Source organism: Barbus barbus (assembly GCF_936440315.1).
Source record: "Barbus barbus genome assembly, chromosome: 11".
In the NCBI taxonomy this organism is placed as follows: Eukaryota; Metazoa; Chordata; class Actinopteri; order Cypriniformes; family Cyprinidae; genus Barbus; species Barbus barbus.
This window is the reverse complement of record NC_136739.1, coordinates 17,763,284-17,785,163: the sequence shown is the minus strand read 5'-3', so window position 1 is coordinate 17,785,163 and position 21,880 is coordinate 17,763,284. Positions and strand designations below refer to the sequence as shown.

Sequence of the window (21,880 nt, the reverse complement as noted above, 5' to 3'; positions counted from 1 at the left end):
TGAGCTCGTCCTCAATATCAACCACCCCAACAGCATAGATGCGCACACCACTGTCTTTGAGAGCTAGTGCCGCTGATTTGCTGTCATCCCTTGACCGTCCACCAGTGACAACCATCAGGATCTGTGGAATTCCCGCATCCTTCCGACTGCCTCTTTCTTTGATAAAGTGTGTTTTCTGAACATGGCGAATGGCATTGCCTGTTTTAATTTCCCGACCTCCCTTGTACTCGGCTCGAGTTATGGCATTAATAATGTCATCCTTATTTTTGTAAGTATTCAGGTAGAATACATCGGTCACATCTGTAGCATAATGTGCTAGACCAATCTGAAGAATGTCTCTCTCAGTGAAGAACAAGTCAATTAAATTAAGAATAAATACCATGACCTCTTTAAAATTGTCCCTGCCGAGATTGATTGAGCCATCAACCAAAAACACAATATCAGCAGCCTTGGCCTGTGGGAGCCGAGTACCTAGGGAAAATCAGAGAAAATAAAACAGGCTAAATAAATGAACAAACAAACATTTATGGCCTATTATTATATACACATCATGTAAAGCATGACTGAGCAACACTGGTCTACACACATTTAATATAAAATCTGATCTCTCAAAAAGCACTAAAAATAATGGAAATATTTAGACAACTACAAACCTCTGTGCATATTAAAGGAAGAAAAGGTATGAATAAAGAAATGCATGTAAAATTTGCTATACAATACTCATTGGTATCAGGACATTTAGTGTTCTAAATGAAGCACATTTTCATATGTTCACTAAGGTCATACATTAGCAGGGTGGTTGTCAAGGTGCTGCAAGGAGGATGTGTAATGCTCTATACTATAGTTTCTATGATATTATGGTCAAAAGATACGATGTTGGACCCTCCATTTGTGAAAGACTAGAAATTTTTGCTCATTTGGATGAGCAAAAGAGAACAGTACATCTCTCCTTAACAAGCCACTAACTTTTAAATAACATTCGTGGTTTTAGCATGGTAAAGCATAATATATATATAAAAAAAAGTTTACCTAAAAGGAACTACAGCAAAACTGATTTGTAAATTTCTTACCTATTACTGTAGTAGTGATGGGCATGCGCTCTACAAGTACTGTATTAATGTTAGTGAAAAGCTGCTGTTGGACACTGGGAAGGTCAGCAAAGTCACTCACTGAGAGTGCATAACTAGGCTCATGAGAGATCCTCTGGAGTTCCCTACTGTCTGAGCCTCTTGACCCTATCCCAAAGACAAGCACTCCCAGCTCCTTCAGGGATGAGGCCGGTTTGTCAACATTATCAAACGACCTTCCACCACTCAGCAGAATGAGTAACTGAGGCACACCTTCTACAAGACTGCTGCCAGAAGAAACTGTGAAGATGTTATCCCTCACATACTGCAGAGCTGCTCCAGTGTTGAGGTAAGGACCTCCTTTGTGCCTCAGACCCCTGATTGTTTCAAGAATGTGTTCCTTTTTTGAGTACGTGTTAAGATAGAAATGCGCCTCTGGATCTCTGCTGTATTGAACCACTGATACACGGTCTCTGTTCTCAGACACATTCAGTCTCTCCACTATCCTTTCAACAAAGTCACGCATTGCAGTGAAAGATCGTCTCGGTTACGTATGTAACCCCGGTTCCCTGAAGGGAACGAGACGCTGCGTCAAAGCGCTAGGGGAACGCCCACAGCGTGACCGCGCTCTGAACCAGAGTGTAACGTGTCCAATGGAAGGGCGAGACGTCATAGGCGGGTGACGTCACTGACCGGAAAGCATATAAGCACGTGCGGTGGAGCCGGCGTTTGCTTCCAGGAATGAAGCAACTGCCCACAGGGATACAGGAAGTATGGCTTCGAGACACAGCGTCTCGTTCCCTTCAGGGAACCGGGGTTACATACGTAACCGAGACGTTCCCTTCCAGGAACTCGAGCTGCGTCGAAGCGCTAGGGGAACGAGATGCCCACGCCTCCAGACTTCCAAAATACCTGCCCTGTGTGTATCACTGGGAGCACAATGAGGGCGAGAGAACAGAGGAGCCGGGAGTGGCCCTAAGATCAAGGTCGTAAAACAGAACAAAGGTGAGGGGCGTGGACCAACCCGCAGCATTGCAGATATCCTGCATGGGAACCCCTGCCAGAAAGGCCTTGGAGGCCGCCATACTTCTAGTAGAATGGGCCTTAAGCCCCAGAGGCGAAGGGATGCCTGAAGATTCATAGGCCAAGGAAATAGTATCCACAATCCACCTACTAAGGGTCTGCTTAGAAGCAGGCAGACCCCGCTTAGGAGGACCGAAGCAAACCAGCAATTGGTCCGTCCTTCTCCACGGGGCAGCTCTGTGGACGTATGCGCCCAGTGCTCGCACTGGACACACACAGTTATACTTTCTCTGGTCAGGCTCCCGAAAGGGAGGAGGACTGAATGCCTGCAGCACGACCGGCCGTGGAGTAGAGGAGGAGACCTTAGGAACATAACCCGCTCGAGGGTACAGAAAAGCTTTTGCCAAACCAGGGGCAAAGTCAAGATAAGAAGGGGCCACGGAAAGGGCCTGCAAGTCCCCAACTCTCTTTAAGGAAGAGATAGCCAACAGAAAGGTAGTTTTCATAGAGAGAAGGCGATCGGAGATCTCTTCGAGAGGCTCGAATGGCGGATTACAGAGAGCTTCTAGCACCACGGCCAGGTCCCACGTAGGGACGCGGGAACGTACTGGAGGTCTCAGCCTCAGCGCACCGCGGAGGAAACGTGTAACCATGGGGTGTCGACCCACTGTAAGGCCACCGAGAAGGGCGTGGTAGGCCGATAAAGCCGCCACGTACACCTTCAGGGTGGAGTGGGTTACCCCTGCAGAGAAACGGGCCTGCAGGAACTCCAGTACTGTACCAATCGGGCAGTTAACTGGGTCAAGGTGGTGGTCTCCGCACCAAGAAGTGAAAAATCTCCACCTCAAGGCATACAGTTTCCTCGTGGAGGGAGCTCTGGATTGGAGGATGGTCTCAACAACCTCGGCTGAGAGACCGGAAGCTATGAGGTGCGCCCCCTCAGAGGCCATACCCACAGCTTCCACAACTCCGGGCGGGGGTGGATAATCGCGCCCCTGCCTGTGAGAGGAGATCTCTCCTGACGGGAATCTCCCAAGGAGAGCCGTCGAGGAGAGAAATCAGGTCCGAGAACCATACTCGGCCCGGCCAGAACGGTGCTACCAACAGTAGGCTGACCTCGTCCTGGCGCACTCTCGCCAGAACTCCCGGGAGCAGAACGATCGGGGGAAAGGCGTACAGGCGAAGCCTCGGCCAAGCCTGTACCATAGCGTCCAGTCCCAGAGGAGCTGGAGGAGCTAGAGAGAACCAGAGGGGACATTGTGCTGACTCTCGAGTCGCAAAGAGGTTCACCTGAGCCTGGCCAAAAATTCTCCATATCTGCCTCACCACCTCGGGGTGAAGTATCCATTCCCCGGGCCTCGGCCCCTGCCTCGACAGGATGTCTGCTCCCACATTGAGATACCCAGGGATATAGATGGCTCTGAGTGAGCGAAGTTTGCCCTGGGAGCACACAAGGATCTGGTGCGCCAGCTTGTACATTGGCAGGTCTATGGCAGCTCTGCCAATGGCGCGGGCGGTCTCTTTGGTGGCGCAGAGGGAGATATCAGCGGTTTTTCGGAGTTCAGAGATATCTTCAGGCCCGAACCCCTCTCCCTCATCCAGCTCTTTTAGCAGGTCGGCTTGGTATGCCTGTAACACCGCCATAGTGTGCAGACACGCACCAGTCTGACCCGCAGCCGCGTACCCCTTGCCAACCAACGGTCAAGTTGTACGCAGCGGCTTGGAAGGCAAGGACGGAGCCTTTAGAGACGATGCCGAGCGAGGGGCTAGATAGCTCGCAAGCATCTGTTCCACTCGGGGCATCGCTCTATAGCCGTGCTCAACCACCCCCGCCACATTACCGTAATTCGAGGCGGGAATGAAGAGACGGGACGAGAACGGTCTTTCCCACGATCTCGACACCTCGGTGTGGAGATCGGGAAAAAACGGCAGGCTCCGACGTGGAGGTGGCGGCCGAACGCGCAGAAATCTCTCATCTAGCTTGCTAGGCTGTGGTTCGACCGCCCTCTCAGTGGGGCAGCTGATGTTTAATTTGGCTGCTGCACGAGTTATAACCTCCACTAGCTCCTCATACTGGGGCGGCAGAGGGTGCGAAACCTCATCAACGCTCTCCAACTCAACCTCCTCGGAGGAAGAGAGGAGAAGCGTCGAGCCGCGCCCCGGTGGGGAAGAAACCGCAGAACGGGCTTCCGACACCGGAGAGCGGCCGCTGGGTCTGATAGGCGGGCAAGGAGATGGGGACTGGCCCGTCTCACCTCCCACTAGCAGATCCACCTGCGAACCCCATGAGTGCAGCCGCCGCTCCGCCTCGGCGGAAGCGGGACCAGCACCGCGGGGAACGCTGGCGAAGGCTCCCTCGCGAAAGAGAGCCTTCTGGGAGCGAAGTGCATGCAGAGAAAGAAGCTCCCTCGAGAGCCGACTCAGCATGACTCGCTCCCAAGCAGACCACACACAGCTCGTGAGTATCCCCCGGCGTAATGTAGCGTCTGCACGGGGGAGCACACGATCTGAAATGTGGTCTACTCTCGCCCAAGTGCTTTATTTTTCCAGCAATCTTTGACATGATGCTTTGAGACTTAGGGACGTACAACACCAAATAAGACTCACAACATGCAAAGACAGAACACACAGACAGAGAGGCGGTTGCTGAATGACAAAAAGCAAACGCCGGCTCCACCGCACGTACTTATATGCTTTCCGGTCAGTGACGTCACCCGCCTATGACGTCTCGCCCTTCCATTGGACACGTTACACTCTGGTTCAGAGCGCGGTCACGCTGTGGGCGTTCCCCTAGCGCTTCGACGCAGCTCGAGTTCCTGGAAGGGAACTCCTAGTGCCATCTGAACCATCCATCAGGAAAACTACATCCCTCCTAGCCCTCCTTTGCTCAGCTATGGATATAGAAATGGAGCACAAAGTCATGTGACAACTCAACATGTGATATACTCTGAAGGAATAGGCATGTTAAAGTCTGCAATTGGGGCGTTTCTAGGCTTTTGCTAACAAGCATTAAGATTGTGCACTAAATGATGGTAAAAACATACATCAATTAGAAAGATGAGACAACAGAGGCTGCTGCATCAACACTGTCAGATGATCTTCCCCCGCAAAGCAAAACCAGTATCTGCAGAATACCCTCCAGCCGCCTGCTGCCGGAGTAGGCAGTAAAGACATTGTCTCTGACGTACTGGAGAGCTGCCCACGTGGTGAGGGGTCTGCCTCCTTTGTGGTTCAGGCTTCTGACACGGTCAAGAACTTCTTCCTTTGTCGTGTAGCTGTTCAGATAGAAATGGACCTCAGCATCTCTACTGTACTGTACCACAGAAACACGGTCTCTGTTGGCCTCTATGTGGAATTGCTCCACTACTCTTTGCACAAAGTCACGCATAGCTGGGAATGAATTCCTAGTGCCATCTGAACTGTCCAGGAGAAACACTACGTCCTTTCTGGACAGCTAGGACGGGAAAAAAACAGCACCATTAACGCCAATTAATGTCGAAAACGTTTATTAACCTTCAGAATGTCATATCAGTTCACCACCTGATTAACAGTCTAAGCTCTGCCTAACATTTCCACTGCTCACAAATAAAAAAGGTAAAAAAAAAAAAAAAAAGAGAAAAGAAAAAAGAAAAAAGGAAGGGCCGTAAGTAGAAAGACGAGACACAGCATACTATAAAGTTCTGCCATGCACATACCGGTTACAGTTGGTGAAGTTGTAGTGAAGGGAATTGGAACAGCCTGGACAGAGGCCAGCAGGTGCTCTTGGACTTTTGGAAGCTCACGGAAGTCGGACACGGTCAGAGCATAATTTGGGTCGTATGAAATTCTCTGCATTTCTCTGCTATCAGAGCCACTCGATCCTAGGTCCAAGGGTCAAAACTCCAAGCTCTTTCAGAGAGGAGGCTGCTGCATCAACACTATCAGATGATCTTCCCCCACTAAGCAAAACCAGTATATGCGGCACACCTTCTGCATGTCTGCTTCCAGAGGAGGCAGTGAATACATTGTCTCTCACGTATTGCAGAGCTGCCCCTGTGTTGAGGGGCTCCCTCCTTTGTGCCTCAGACCCCTGACCGTGTCAAGAATGTCCTTCTTTCTTGAGTATGTGTTAAGATAGAAATGGGCCTCTGGATCTCTGCTGTACTGGACCACGGACACACGGTCTCTGTTCTCAGACACATTCAGTCTCTCCACCATCTTTTCAACAAAGTCGCGCATTGTAGGGAAAGAGCTCCTAGTGCCATCTGAACCATCAAGCAGGAACACTACATCCCTCTTTCGCTCAGCTACGGGTAATGAAATGAAACACACAGTCACGTGAGCACTCCGCATCTGATATAGTCTGTAGGTGTATTCGTGCTCTAGCTGGCAACTGCAAACAGGAAACGACTCTCCCGTCCTTTAAGTTATTTTACAACCAATCCAAAGACCAAAGGTTAGTCCCGTCTGCTATAATACCACCTCGTTTTAGTCAGAGTAAAACTGCCTAAATTTAATAAATATGAAGCCGTGAAATAAGGTTTAAATTTAAAAGTTATATTGCTCAAAAGAAAAAAAAACTTTGCCTAAAGCAAACCAACGAGTGAATGAACAAACACTTTAAAATTTAACAGTGCCTAGAGTTGAAGCCCTTGGCTTTTTAGCCTAATTTCCCACAGCTCTGCTCACATGCAATGCTAACTTAAACTGTTCAGGGTCTACTGCACGCTTTGCAAAGAAGGGCTCAGTGTGCTGTTTTCTAGAGGCATGGGGGAATCTGTCTTACCCGGCACAGTAGTTGTCATCAGCTTGACTTGACCAAGCACGTTGTTAAGGGAGCTGGTAAACTGCTTTTGGACACTGGGAAGGTCAGAGAATTCCTTGATGGACTGTCCATAGGTAGGATAATTGACAATTCTCTGCACCTCTCTGATGGAATTTCTTGTGCCGATGCCAAAAATCAAGATTCCGTCCTGTTTCAAGGCAGAGGCAGGTGTATCTATGTTATCGCTTGACCGTCCTCCACTGGGGAGGATGAGAATCTGAAGGACACCCGCTTGCTTTCTACTCCCCGCAGAGGCGGTGAAGACATTGTCCTTCAAGTACTGGAGAGCTGCCCCAGTGTTAAGGGGTCTCCCTCCTCTATGCCTCAGACCTCTGACAGAGTTCAAGATCTCACCCTTTGTTGTGTAGGTATTCAGATAGAAATTGACCTCTGCGTCTCTACGGTACTGCACCACGGAAACACGGTCTCTGTTTGAATCTATGTTGAATTGCTCCACTAATCTTTGCACAAAGTTACGCATCGCTGGAAAAGTATTTCTAGTGCCATCTGAACCGTCCAGCAGGAACACTACGTCCTTTCTGGGTATGGCGTCATCAAATAGGAAAAGAAAACAGCGTCATTAACACCAGGACATTTCAAAACATCTTTAGAACGTCACGTTAGTTCACGACCTCTTTGACTACCTAAGCTGCAAGTAATCAACAAGGCACAGCCTGTTAGCTAACTCTCGTGAAGTTCTGCCATGCACATACCGTTCAGAGTCGGGGGAAGTTGGAGTGACGGGCATTGCAACATCCTGGACAGAGGCCAGCAGCTGCTCTTGGACATTTGGGAGCTCACTGAAGTCGGACACGGACAGAGCATAACTGGGGTCGTATGAAATTCTCTGCAATTCTCGCTATCCGAGCCACTTGATCCTATTCCCAAGATCAAGACGCCAAGCTCTTTCAGAGAGGAGGCTGCTGCATAGACCTTCCGGCACTAAGCAGGATCAGTATCTGCGGCACCCCCTGCAGCTGCCTGCTGCCGGAGGAGTCAGTAAAGACATTGTCTCTGACGTATTGGAGAGCTGACCCCGTGTTGAGGGGACTGCCTCCTTTGTGTCTCAGGCCTCTGACACGGTCAAGAATGTCTTCCTTTGTTGTGTAGCTGTTCAGATAGAAATGGACCTCTACTGTACTGTACCACAGAAACACGGTCTCTGTTGGCCTCTATGTTGAATTGCTCCACTACTCTTTGCACAAAGTCACGCATAGCTGGGAAAGAATTACTAGTGTCATCTGAACCGTCCAGAAGAAACACTACGTCCTTTCTGGGTGTGGTTTAAACAGCTAAGAGGGGGGAAAACAGCACCATTAACGCCAAATAATGTCAATAACGTTCATTAACCTTCAGAATGTCATATCAGTTCAACACATCATTTACAGTCTAAGCTCTGGCTAACATTCCCACTGCGCATAAAAAAACGAGAAAAAAAAAAAAAACGAGAAAAGAAATGAAAAAAGGAGGGGCCTTAAGTAGAAAGACGAGACACAGCGTACTATAAAGTTCTGCCATGCACATACAAGTACGGTTACAGTTGGTGAAGTTGTAGTGATGGGAATTGGAACAGCCTGGACAGAGGCCAGCAGCTGCTCTTGGACTTTTGGAAGCTCACTGAAGTCGGACACGGTTAAAGCATAATTTGGGTCATAAGAAATTCTCTGCAATTCTCTGCTATCAGAGCCCCTCGATCCTATTCCAAAGGTCAAAACTCCAAGCTCTTTCAGAGAGGAGTGTGGTGATTCTGTTACTGATTCTGCTGAGTGGTGGAACGTCATTTGATAATATTGACACACCAGCCTCATGTGGCGCAGCCTTCCTCCTTGATGAATTAAACGTTTCACATTATTTATAACATCATCTGATGATGAATATGTATTCAGAAGAAAATCAAAGGCTGCATCATCACTGTACTGGACTACTGAAATACAATCTTTATTTGGTGCCACATTCAGTTTCTGAACCAGGGTCTGAACAAAGTTCTGCATTCCTGATAAACTTTCCTTTGTTTCATCAGTGCCATCGATTAAAAACGCAACATCTCCTTCCAGCATCTGTTGCAATGAGCATAAATGTATATAATTATGTCACTCACCCATAACACCTTTAAATCAACCACATTCCCCCCCAAAAAAAACAGTCATCCTTACCTGTTGTAGTTTGTGGAAGCCTCCTGGGTTGAAGAGGAACTCTTTTTAAATATGATACAAGTTTATGTTCAATGGTTTGAAGGTCCTCAAACTGAGGAACAGTAAGGGTATATGACCAGGAGTATATGAAATTGCCTGGAGTTGGATAACATCTGCATTTGGATTGCCAATACTGAATGTTACAATTTGATCTTTTTTCAGAGCAGCATCTGGAGCTCTAACATCATCCTGAGACCTTCCTTCAGTCACAAGCACAAGCACCTGAGGAGCCCCCTCTAGGATTCTGCTCCCAGAAGAGGCAATGAATATGTTATTTTTGGTATAGTCAAGGGCTCTTCCCGTGTTGAGGGGACTTCCTCCCTGGTGTTTCAGACTCTCAATTGAATTGAGAATGTCTTGCTTTGTGGCATGTGTGTTGAGGTAAAAATGGACCTGTGGCTCTATGCTGTATTGAACTACAGACACTCTGTCTCTGCTTGACCCAATATTGAGTTTGTCCACCACTCTTTGAACAAACTGACACATTTGTTTAAATGCATTCTTGGTGTCATCAGACCCATCCAGAATAAAGAAAATGTCTCTTTGAGCTGCATCCAATTCAACTGGGATGAAAATTAAATGGCTTTAGTAAAACGGACTCTTATAAAAGTGTAAGACAAAACATCATTAACACACTAAATACATAAAGCACATTATTGTATGTAGTGATTTTTCATAGTATTAACAATTAAATTCAGACCTGAACAAACAGACAAATATACAATCCATATACATTTTGCTATATTTGTGTTTTTGAGAATATGCTGACAATATCTGACTCAAAGAAAAATGAAAAATGTATGACAGGATATCACTAGTGTATTTTCCAGCTCAATTGAATAAGTGAGATCAATCAAGAAACCAGAGTAGAAAAAGGAAAGAACAAGAAGTTGAAATACCAGCAATGATTGAGAAATCATTGGCTCAAACAAGAGCTTTAACCTGAAGGGAAATCTCCACAAGTAGTAAGACTCTTCCATGGTTAAGAGAACCAGTGGAAAACGTCTCGGGTTACGTATGTAACCCTGGTTCCCTGAAGGGAACGAGACGCTGCGTCGAAAGCGCTAGGGGAACGTCCTCAGCGTGACCGCGCTCAGAACCAGAGTGTAATCTGTCCAATGGAAGGGCGAGACGTTATAGGCGGGTGACGTCACTGACCGGAAAGCATAAAAGCACGTGCGGTGGAGCCGGCGTTTGCTTCTATGAATGAAGCAACCGCTCGCAGGGATACAGGAAGTATGGCCTCGAGACGCAGCGTCTCGTTCCCTTCAGGGAACCAGGGTTACATACGTAACCCGAGACGTTCCCTTCCAGGAACTCGAGCTGCGTCGAAAGCGCTAGGGGAACGAGATGCCCACGCCACCAGACTTCCAAATACCTGCCCTGTGTGTATCACTGGGAGCACAACGAGGACGAGAGAACAGAAGAGCCAGGAGTGGCCCTAAGATCAAGGTCATAAAACCGAACAAAGGTGAGGGGCGTGGACCAACCCGCAGCATTGCAGATATCCTGCATAGAAACCCCTGCCAGAAAGGCCTTAGAGGCCGCCATACTTCTAGTAGAATGGGCCTTAACCCCCAAAGGCGAGGGGAGACCTGAAGATTCATAGGCCAAGGAAATAGTATCCACAATCCACCTGCTAAGGGTCTGCTTAGAGGCAGGCAGACCCCGTTTAGGAGGACCGAAGCACACTAGCAATTGGTCCGTCCTTCTCCACAGGGCAGCTCTGTGGACGTATGCGTCCAGTGCTCGCACTGGACACACACAGTTAAGCTTTCGCTGGTCAGGCTCCGGAAAGGGAGGAGGACTGAAGGCCTGCAGCACGACCGGCCGTGGAGTATAAGAGGGGACCTTAGGAACATAACCCGCTCGAGGGTAGAGAAACGCTTTAGCCAAACCAGGGGCAAAGTCAAGATAAGAAGGGGCCACAGAGAGGGCCTGCAAATCCCCAACTCTCTTTAAAGAAGAAATAGCCAACAGAAAGGTGGTCTTAATAGAAAGAAGGCGATCAGAGATCTCTTCGATAGGTTCAAAAGAAGGTTTACAGAGAGCTTCTAAAACCACAGCCAAGCCTCATGTAGGGACACGGGATCGTACTGGAGGCCTCAGCGCACCGCGGAGGAAACGTGCAACCAGGGGGTGTCTACCCACTGTAAGACCACCGAGAAGGGCGTGGTAGGCCGATAAAGCCGCCACGTAAACCTTCAGGATGGAGTGAGTTACCCCAGCGGAGAAACGGGTCTGCAGGAACTCCAGCACTGTACCAATCGGGCAGTTAACTGGGTCAGAGTGGCGGTCTCTGCACCAAGAAGTGAAAAGTTTCCACTTCAGGGCATACAGTTTCCTCGTAGAGGGAGCTCTGGATTGGAGGATGGTCTCAACAACCTCGGTTGAGAGACCGGAAGCTATGAGCTGCGCCCCCTCAGAGGCCACACCCACAGCTTCCACAACTCCGGGCGGGGGTGAAGAATAGTGCCCCCCGCCTGTGAGAGGAGATCTCTCCTGACGGGAATCTCCCACGGAGAGTCGTCAAGGAGAGAAATCAGGTCCGAGAACCATACTCCGCCCGGCCAGAACGGTGCTACCAACAGTAGGCTGACCTCGTCCTGGCGCACACTCGCCAGAACTCCCGGGAGCAGAGCGATCGGGGGAAAAGTGTACAGACGAAGCCTCGACCAGGCCTGTACCATCGTGTCCAGTCCCAGAGGAGCTGGAGGAACTAGAGAGAACCAGAGGGGACATTGCGCTGACTCTCGAGTCACGAAGAGGTCCACCTGAGCCTGGCCAAAAATTCTCCATATCTGTTTCCCCACCTCGGGGTGAAGCATCCATTCCCCGGGCCTCGGCCCCTGCCTCGACAGGATGTCTGCTCCCACATTGAGATACCCAGGAATATAGATAGCTCTCAGCGAGCGGAGTTTGCCCTGGGACCACACAAGGATCTGGTGCGCCAGCTTGTATGAGGGGCGCGAACGCAGACCTCCCTGGTGGTTGATGTAAGAGACCACAGATGTGTTGTCGGTGCGCACCAACACATGGTGACCTCTTAGGTCTGGGAGAAAGTGCTTGAGTGCACGAAACACGGCCAACATTTCCAAATAATTGATATGCCACGTTAGATGGCGACCACTCCAGAGACCGCGGGCAGGGTGGTCACTCATTACCGCTCCCCAAGACGCAGCTGCCATGAGCCCCAGCAGTCTCTGAAACTGCTTGACGGTGAGTGACTGGCCAAAAAAGCAAACCTCAGGAACTTCCTGTGAGAGGGAAGGATGGAGACGTGGAAGTATGCATCTTTTAGATCTATTGTGACAAACCAGTCCTCGGACTTGATCTGAGACATGACCTGATTGATCGTTAGCATCCTGAACTTCAGTCGCATGACTGACGCAGATCTAAAATGGGACGCAAGCCTCCATCCTTCTTTGGAACAATGAAGTACCGGCTGTAGAACCCTGACTCTCTTTCGTGAGGAGGGACCACCTCGATGGCCTCCTTCCTCAAGAGAGTGTTTACTTCCTGCTCCATGATCAGAGCCTGCTGGGGGCCCACGCACGTGGGAATCACCCCGTTGAAAGGCGGTGGCGGAGCGCCGAACTGAATACGATAGCCTTTCTCTACAGTACGCAGCACCCATTGAGATACATTTGGCAGTAGTTTCCACGCTGCCAAATGGTCTACTAAGGGAACCAGTCTCTCGAGACTGGCCTCTGATGTGACCAGAGCTGCTGGCTCGGTGCCCTGAAGCGGAAGACCAGCAGGAGACGGCCGAACCAGGAACTCTAGCGACCCCCGCAGGGGTGGCGAGCTTCTCAGCTCCGCTACACTTCGGGGCGGAAGAAACTGAGAATATCGCTCGCTGGAGCCAGCTGCGCCCTGGAACTCTGGCAGGGTTAGCAGACTGGTCTCCCGAGGGCACTGGGGGGAGACGGACACCCGATCTGCCACGCCCGTCAGGGCTTCTTAGCCGAGGACCTCTCAGACTTAACTACGGTCCGCAGATCCGGCTTAGCCTTAGAGGTCCCCGACCCAGAACGCTTGCCCCCACGACACCACCTTGGTGGGGTGCGGGTAGCTACGCTCTGCTTCTGTGCCTCCCTGTACGAGGAGCTGGTACGCGGCGAGGGCTGCTCCCGCCCAGCAGCCCCCTGAGCTAGAGATCGGCGAGGGAGAAACCGCTGAAACGCCGCCGCTTGTGTACGAGCCTGCTGGTACCTGTCGAAGAAACCGAATTGACGGAGTCGCTGAACAGGCCAGCAGGTGCAAGCGGGGCGTCCATGAGGAGGACCCTGTCCTTATCTTGTAAATCAGACAGGGTCAACCACAAATCTCTCTCCGCAGCCACCAGTTCTGCCATAGACCTGCCAATGGCTCGGGCGGTCTCTTTGGTGGCACGGAGAGAAAGATCAACGGTTTTTCGGAGCTCAGTGATATCTTCAGGCCTGAACCCCTCTCCCTCATCTAGCTCTTTTAGCAGGTCGGCCTGGTACGCCTGTAACACCGCCATGGTGTGCAGACACGCACCAGCCTGACCCGCAGCCGTGTACCCCTTGCCCACCAACGCTGAAGTCGTACGTAGCGGCTTGGTAGGCAAGGACGGAGCCTTTAGAGACGACGACGAGCGAGGGGACAGATAGCTCGCAAGCGTCTGTTCCACTCGGGGCATCGCTCTATAGCCGTGCTCATTGACCCCCGCCACATTACCGTAATTTGAGGCGGGGATAAAGAGACGGGCCGAGAATGGCTTAGCCCACGATCTCGACACCTCGGTGTGGAGATCGGGGAAAAATGGCAGGCTCCTGCGTGGAGGTAACGGCCTAACACACAGAAATCTCTCATCTAGTTTACTAGGCTGCGGTTCGACCGAGGTCTCGGCGGGCCAACTAATATTTAACTTGGCTGCCGCGCGAGTTATAACCTCCACTAGCTCCTCATACTGGGGCGGCTGAGGGTGCGAAGCCTCATCGACGCTCTCCATCTCAACCTCCTCGGAGGAAGAGAGGAGAAGCGTCGAGCCGCGCCCCAGGGGGGAAGAAACCACAGAACGGGCTTCCGACCCCAGAGAGCGGCCTCTGGGTCTGATAGGCGGGGAAGGAGATAGGGACTGGCCCGTCTCACCTCCCACTACCAGATCCACTTGCGAACCCCACGAGAGCAGCCGCCGCTCCGCCTCGGCGGAAGCGGGACCAGCACCGCGGGGAACGCTGATGAAGGCTCCCTCGCGAAAGAGAGCCTTCCAGGAGCGGAGTGCATGCAATGTTAGAAGCTCACAATGCGGGCAGCCGGCTCCCTCGAGAGCCGACTCAGCATGACTCGCTCCCAAGCAGATCACACACAGCTCGTGAGTATCCCCCGCAGTGATGTAGTGTCTGCATGAGTGAACACACGGTCTGAAATGTGGTCTCCTCTCACCCAAGTGCTTTATTTTACGAGCACTTTTTGACATGATGCTTATAATGTGTTTAGGAGATGTACAACACTAAATAAGACTGACAACATGCAAAGACAGTACACACAGACAGAGAGGTGGTTGCTGAATGACAAAAAGCAAATGCCGGCTCCACCGCACATGCTTTTATGCTTTCCGGTCAGTAACGTCACCCGCCTATGATGTCTCACCCTTCCATTGGACAGATTACACTCTGGTTCAGAGCGCGGTCATGCTGAGGACGTTCCCCTAGCGCTTTCGACGCAGCTTGAGTTCCTGGAAGGGGACCATGGAAGTTCTCTGATGGACAAAGCAAAAGAAGATTGCCATTCTTTAAAATATGTTAAGAAAGCTGAATCAATCAATCAATGGCCTCATAATTAAAGCAAACAGTTTAGTGAAGAAAGCAGCTTTTCATGACGTTTCATGTCCAAACTCTCAAATGCCCAAAGTCAGAAGAAAAAGTTTGAATTTGAGGAAAATGCCAAGTGTTGTTATTCTTACCAATGATAGTAGGGGGTTCTATTCCCATTTTGGATTTGATAAAGGAGAGGATATCAGGCTGTATATTTAAAAGTTCACCAAAGGCTGGAAGATTAAAAAGAAATCTAGGTGAAAATGCTATGCTTTGGAGCTCTGCCTCTACAGCATTCTTTATTCCAATGGCAATGGACAGAACTCCAATATTTTTAAGATCTTCAGCTGGACCTGCCATATCATCAACGAACCCTCCACCAGTCATAACTTGTCTTCCCTGCCACTCCGACTCTACAGCATGACTTCACGATTCAGTTAGGATCATCAATGATTACCACATCAACTTCGGTCAGAAATCTTGGTATAATCTTTGATGACCAGCTGACCTTCAAAGAGCACATTGCAAAGACTGCTCGATCCTGCAGGTTTGCACTACACAACATCAGAAAGATCAGGCCCTTTCTGACACAGCATGCTGCACAACTTCTTGTCCAGGCCCTTGTCGTTTCTAGGCTGGACTACTGCAATGCTCTTCTGGCTGGTCTGCCATCAATCCTCTACAAATGATTCAGAATGCAGCGGCACGACTGATCTTCAACGAGCCCAAAAGAGCGCATGTTACACCTCTCTTCATCTCCTTGCACTGGCTACCAGTGGCAGCTCGCATCAAGTTCAAGACACTGATACTTGCATACAGAACTACCACAGGCTCAGCACCCTCCTACTTCCACTCACTATTACGAACCTACATCCCCTCCAGAAGTCTAAGATCTGCTAGTGAGCGACGCCTTGTGGTACCATCACAGAGAGGATCAAAATAACTCTCCAGAACATTCTCGTTCACCATTCCTGGCTGGTGGAATAATCTTCCCACCCCTATCCGCAATGCTGGATCCCTGTCAATCTTCAAGAAACAACTGAAAACTCATCTCTTTCGGCAGTACTTGACTTCATCCTAAACTCAAAAACAAAAAAACAAAAAAAATAATCTTTCCCTTCTCTCCCTCCCTTACTAGCTTGTACTTATTTGAACAATGACTGAGACTTGGTGTTACGAGCACTTCCTCTGTCTGATTGCCTCTTCACGATGAACTGCTTTTTGTATTCCCCAATTGTAAGTCGCTTTGGATAAAAGTGTCTGCCAAATGACTAAATGTAAATGTAAATGTATAACAATCAACAGCTGATGTAATCCTAGCCGATGTCTACTTCCAGAAGCAGCATTGAAAACATTGTCCCTGACATACTGTAGTGCTGCCCCAGTATTTAGATATTTTCCACCTTTTGCTGTAAGGCCATTAATGGCATAAATTACAGCTTTCTTACTACTGTAAGTATTAAGTAGGAAATGAGTCAAAGCATATTCGCTGTACTGTATTACAGCAACTCGAACAATGTCCTAGTCAATGTCAAGATCCTCTGCCATTCTCCGAATAAACTCACGGATGGCAAGAAGTCCATTTTTGGAGTCATCAGAGCCATCAAGGAGAAAAACTATGTCCCGTTTGTTAATTCCTGTGTCAGGCAAGTTACCAAGAAAAGAAAAAGAAAAGGATATTGGAATACATCTGACTCATTCAATGTATAAATTGAATAGCAAAAGCTTTAAAAGTGTAGAAGAGCAAAAAAACTGTATCAAAATGCAAGTAAATCAAAGAATATCAGTGACATCGAACCTTCAAAATTTATTTTGTGGGTCAGGATGTGAATAGCGTTGAATAAGAAAAGGTATTGCAAGTGAAATATAGTTCAAAAACACTCCCATGAAACGAACATCTTTATGTGCAAAAGATGTCAACTAAAGACATGGAAGATATGAGAAAATATTTAAGAAGAAAGACTTAAGAAAAAGGAATTTTCAGTTCCACCCTAGAATTACAATATCAGCCTATATATGGCAATTTAGATGCTTTTACCCATAACTTTTGCTTTTGGAATTTCTCCTGATTATTTTGGGATATACTGTATTGTTAAAACTATTTGTGGCGCTATTAAAGTAAGGCCATTAAATCAATCAATATAATGTGTGAATTGTGACTGAAATGATCGTTTTCAGCTCATTTGAATCTGCATTTTTCACACCAATGTTCACTGTCACAATTTCAAGATCTTTCAGGGCCATGGCAGGCCCTATTATTTAATCACTAGATGGTCTGCTACTCAACAATATTAGTATTTCAGGAATTCCATAAAGTCATCTACTCCCAGATAAAAAATTGAAAACCTGGTGCCTCACAAACTGGAGGCCTGCACCAGTGTATACCTTGTCCACCTTTATGTCTTTATTGCATTTAGAACCTCCACCTTTGTTGAGTAAGTTTTAAGATATACGTCATCCAATGGATAGTCATTGTACTGAACCACAGATATTCTGTATTTGCTCTCCTCCACATTAAGTTTCTCAACAACTCTTTGAACAAAATCACACACTGCACCAAATCCACTTTTAATGCTGTCAGAACCATCCAAGAGGAACACAATATATTTGTATATGTCTTTGGCATAAACTAAGGCATAGTACACCAATGATAATTATTTTGAAACAGAATAGCAGGGTACACAAAAATAAACCACTAACACACACTGCTGCTTTTGCAAGCATACAGAAGACCAAAGAATCAAAAAAAGCAAAAATTGTCTTCCTCTAGAAAGACCTTCAGTTCTTGATCTGGAAGGTTCACATAGTTCTTGAGCCTTTCCTGAACAGTGTTGAGCTGGCTGAATTCCTTCACATTGAAAGCAAATGATGGATTGTGAGAGATGGCCTCAATCTGTTTAGGGTCTGCATTTTTTACTCCAACACCAAAAGGAACAACACCCTCAGTCTTTAGAGCAACAGCAGGTTCTCTGACACTGTCTCTTGATCTCCCCCCAGTCAAAACTATCAAAAATTGGAGAACATTTTCACCGGCTCGACCACCATTGGCTGGTGATAAGATGGTGTTTTTCATGAAAGTCAAGGCAACTCCAGTATTTAAACTTCTGCCACCTGCCAGAGTGAGACCACTTACAGCTCTTAGCACCTCATCTTTGGTTTGGTAAGTGTTCAGGTAGAAGTTAGGACTTGGTCTCTCACTATGCTGGACCACAGAAACTCGTACTTTATCAAAGCCTATATCCAGAGGTTCAATGACTTTGGAAATTAAGTCACGGATATAGGGAAAGTCACTTCTCACATCATCAGAGCCATCAATCAAGAATGCAACATCCATTTCTCCTCTAGAGGGACTTGGTATTTCAAATTCTGTGAAAGAGTTTAAAAAAGAGAGAATATGAAATAAACACAATAAAATGCTTAAATAGCTACAGTACAGCATAAAAGTTAGATTGTACATTTCTGAATACAAAAGGTGATTAAATAAAATAAAGTGGTGCAAAAAGTATTTTATATCACTAACTGTTGTCTTTCTTCCTCATTTAGGGTGACCACTAGGTCAAGCATATATATATTTTTTCTAGGCCACTGATATAAGTAGAAGCTTCATCTCTGGTCACATTAATCACTTCTGTAAACAGCAGTTAATTTATTTACATGTTGTTAAATTAAAAAAAATATATATTTTTTTATGGTCATGCATTTTATGATTATTATTTTTTATTTATTTATTTATTTATTTTTAATGAAAAGGTGCTTAAGCTCACCTGTTACTGAAGTATCAGTCTCTCCAACAACAGTGACCAGTGGTGTCATAATTTCATCAACAACACTTGACAAGTCAGCAAAATTTCTTCTGTAGTATGCCAAATTTTCAACAAAAGCAACAGTTCTCAGGAAACGATCTTCCACTTGGCCAGCTCCAACAGCAAATGTTAAAACACCCGCTAAAGCTATAATGTCTGCAATCCTCTTGACCTCATCTTGAGATGGTCCTCCTGTTATCAAAACCAATACCTGCTGGATCCCCTCTTTCCTACGTGACCCAGCAGCGGGCTGGAAGTGGTTTGCTAGGGCATACTGTAGGGCTGTACCAGTGTTCATTGCACTTCCTCCCATCAATCTCAGCCGAGCGATGGCAGAGAGCACATCCTGTTGGGTGTTGTAAGTGTTCAGATAAAACTCCGTACGCTGCCTTTCAGCAAACTGCATTAATCCAATGCGCACTCGCTCAGGTCGAACGTCTAGTCTCTTCACCACTTCGGTAATGAAGTCCAGCACAGGTTGCAGGTTATTTCCAACATAGTTAGATCCATCCACCAAGAAGACAATGTCTCGGACAACTCTTTGGGTGTGGACTGTAGTAACATCCACAATTGTGCCTAGAAGATTTTATATAACCACAATTTTAGATATCTATGTACCCTTTAAATGAAGTTCAAGAACCTCAATTTGTGCTATAGACAGTATCAATGAGCAAAAATGCAAAAGAAAAGATACATGTTTTTGTAAAGTATTTTATTTAAAGGTGCCATAGAATGCATAAATTGTTCTCTGATATCTACATAAAAGGTATGTGACTTAGGTGAGGGCAAAAAATCTCCGGAAACTGTTTTACATGTCCATTTAAAACCCTAGGATTTGTCTATAGAATGAAATGGTCTGTTATTTCCTTATGTGGAAGGGTTGTGAATAATAATGTTGAGCTCTGCTCTGATAGGCTGTTTCACAGTGCGGCTCATTTCAGTAGCTCACACAGCAGGAAGGAAACACAGGGAAAATATTAGGGCTGGGTATTGTGACCAATTCTGTGATTCGATTCTTATTTTTATGGTTTCGATTCGATTCGATTCGATATCGATTAGCTATCAATATTTCATTTAAAATGTTAGTTTTGCAGACATGGGATCCATATTTTGATATAAATGCTGGTAACTGAAACTCTCCTACTTAAGTTTATTACTGAAATACATTAATAATAGGGTGCACACAGTTGTTTTTTTTAGTGGAGCAATTCGAAAGATGGTTACACCTTCAGGACGAGAGGTGAATATTCATATCCTCTTACGTGAAGCACGCGCATTAAGAATCGATTCGGGGATTTCCCGAATCGATATCGTTGCGTTAAACTGAAGATTGATTAAAATCGGAGAATCAATATTTTTTACCCAGCCCTAGAAAATATGTATTTCAATACGTTCTCACGCAGTTTTATCGTTGGGTAATTATACTGTAAAAAAAAATGCGGGCATCAGGGAGCCGCTATGAATATACGGGGCATTGAAACTGCTTTGGAATACACGATCGCTTTTTAGGCCCTGTTTACACTAGTGCGTTTTCATTTTAAAATGCATAACTTTTGCTACGGTTACGCCTGTCGTTTACACTACTCCGGCGTTTTCGAGGTAGAAAACTGAGACTTTTGAAAACGCTGCAGACCCCGTTTTAGTTTGAAAACTCCGGGGTTACGTTTCAGTGTAAACGGACCAAAACAGAGACTTTTGAAAACGATGGCGTGGCTACCCACATTCGCTCTGCATATCCTTGACGACCGTGTAAACAATAACATCATGCACATTGTTATACCCATAGATTTGTATGGGTAGATTTCTCATTCGACTGCTCCAAGCACGCAGATGTGTCTGCCATCTAAATAATAGGGAATCTACCTATACATATTCGTGCTGTCAAACAATTAATCGCATCCAAAATAAAAGTTTTTGTTTACATAATATATGTATATGTATGTGTATTGTGTATATTTATTATGTATATATAAATACACACACACATACAGTATATATTTTGAAAATATTTACATGTATATACATTTATATATTTATATTCTTATATTTTATATTATATATAAATATATTTAATATATAAACATAACATATTTTTCTTAAATATATACATGCATGTGTTTGTATTTATATAAACATAATAAATATACACAGTACACACACATATATTATGTAAACAAAAACTTTTATTTTGGATGAGATTAATCGCGATTAATCTTTTGACAACCCTAATACATATCTATGGTTGTACCTGCATGAATAATCATGTGACATGCGTTTTAGGTTGTGTAGTGTAAACGGAGCGTTCTGAAACGCAGTGGAAATGCCATTGTAAACAGAGATCGTTTTCATTCTAAAACACCGTTTTAAAGCGAAAACGCACTAGTGTAAATGGGGCCTTAATTTCACTTTCACTTTCGAGATTCACGATCGCACATACTCTGTTTATATTATGGAGCGGCAGTACTTACCACACATTTTACAAGATCAGATGCTTGTCAGTGGTGCTCAGGATCTGTAAATCATTCGCCATCATCCTCAGTCATCTCTCCTTACTCTGTTTATGTGGTAAATTAAATCTTATGTGCTGTAATGTAACAGGCTACCGCTAGCAAGAAGCTAACCATTTATTAGAACGCATTATTTGCTTTCCGTGCCTTTCTGAATACAGACACCAACCCATCGCTGGACTTCACATCCCCTGCACAGCCTGTAATGTAACATTTATTTCTATGATCTGCCATTTTCGCTGTTGTCCTCGCTTGTTTCTTCACAATACCTGCAGAACTTATGATGATTCGGCTGTGCAGGTTGGGCTGGCGGCTGGCCTACAACATGGGCGGGTATATGCAAATGTTGGGGCGTACATATTAGTGATCCCGACTGTAACATCACAGTCAGTATTATGTTCTGATTCGCCTATTTTTCAGTGGTCTTTTGCATCCACAAGGTTTACATAAGAAGGAGGAAACAATGGTGTTTGAGACTCACAGTATGTCATTTCCATGTACAGAACTGTTATTATTCAACTATGCCAAGGTAAATACAGTTTTCCATTCTATTGCACCTTTAAATACTTTACATGCATCTACTATCATTACAATGCATCTAGGGGAGTGCGGGGGGAACGCAGGGTTAGTTGTAACACACAGATGAAATATTTTCACACATGCTAGCATAACCAAATTTAAGGTATTTACAAGTTGCCATA

General features: G+C 46.4%; 1 protein-coding gene across 1 annotated transcript in view; it reads right to left on the bottom strand.

Annotated features, from left to right (window-relative positions):
* Positions 1-14,896: 14,896 nt before the first annotated feature.
* The window catches only part of LOC306877225 (collagen alpha-3(VI) chain-like), a 77,279-nt gene continuing 70,295 nt past the window's right edge, over positions 14,897-21,880 (bottom strand). Inside the window, exons 7-8 of the mRNA XM_079428858.1 lie at positions 18,634-19,248; positions 14,897-18,235 (exon numbers count right to left, since the gene is read on the bottom strand). Of these exons, the coding sequence (XP_079284984.1) occupies positions 17,610-18,235; positions 18,634-19,248 (1,241 nt within the window). The 3' untranslated portion in view covers positions 14,897-17,609. The remainder of the gene's footprint in view (positions 18,236-18,633; positions 19,249-21,880) is intronic.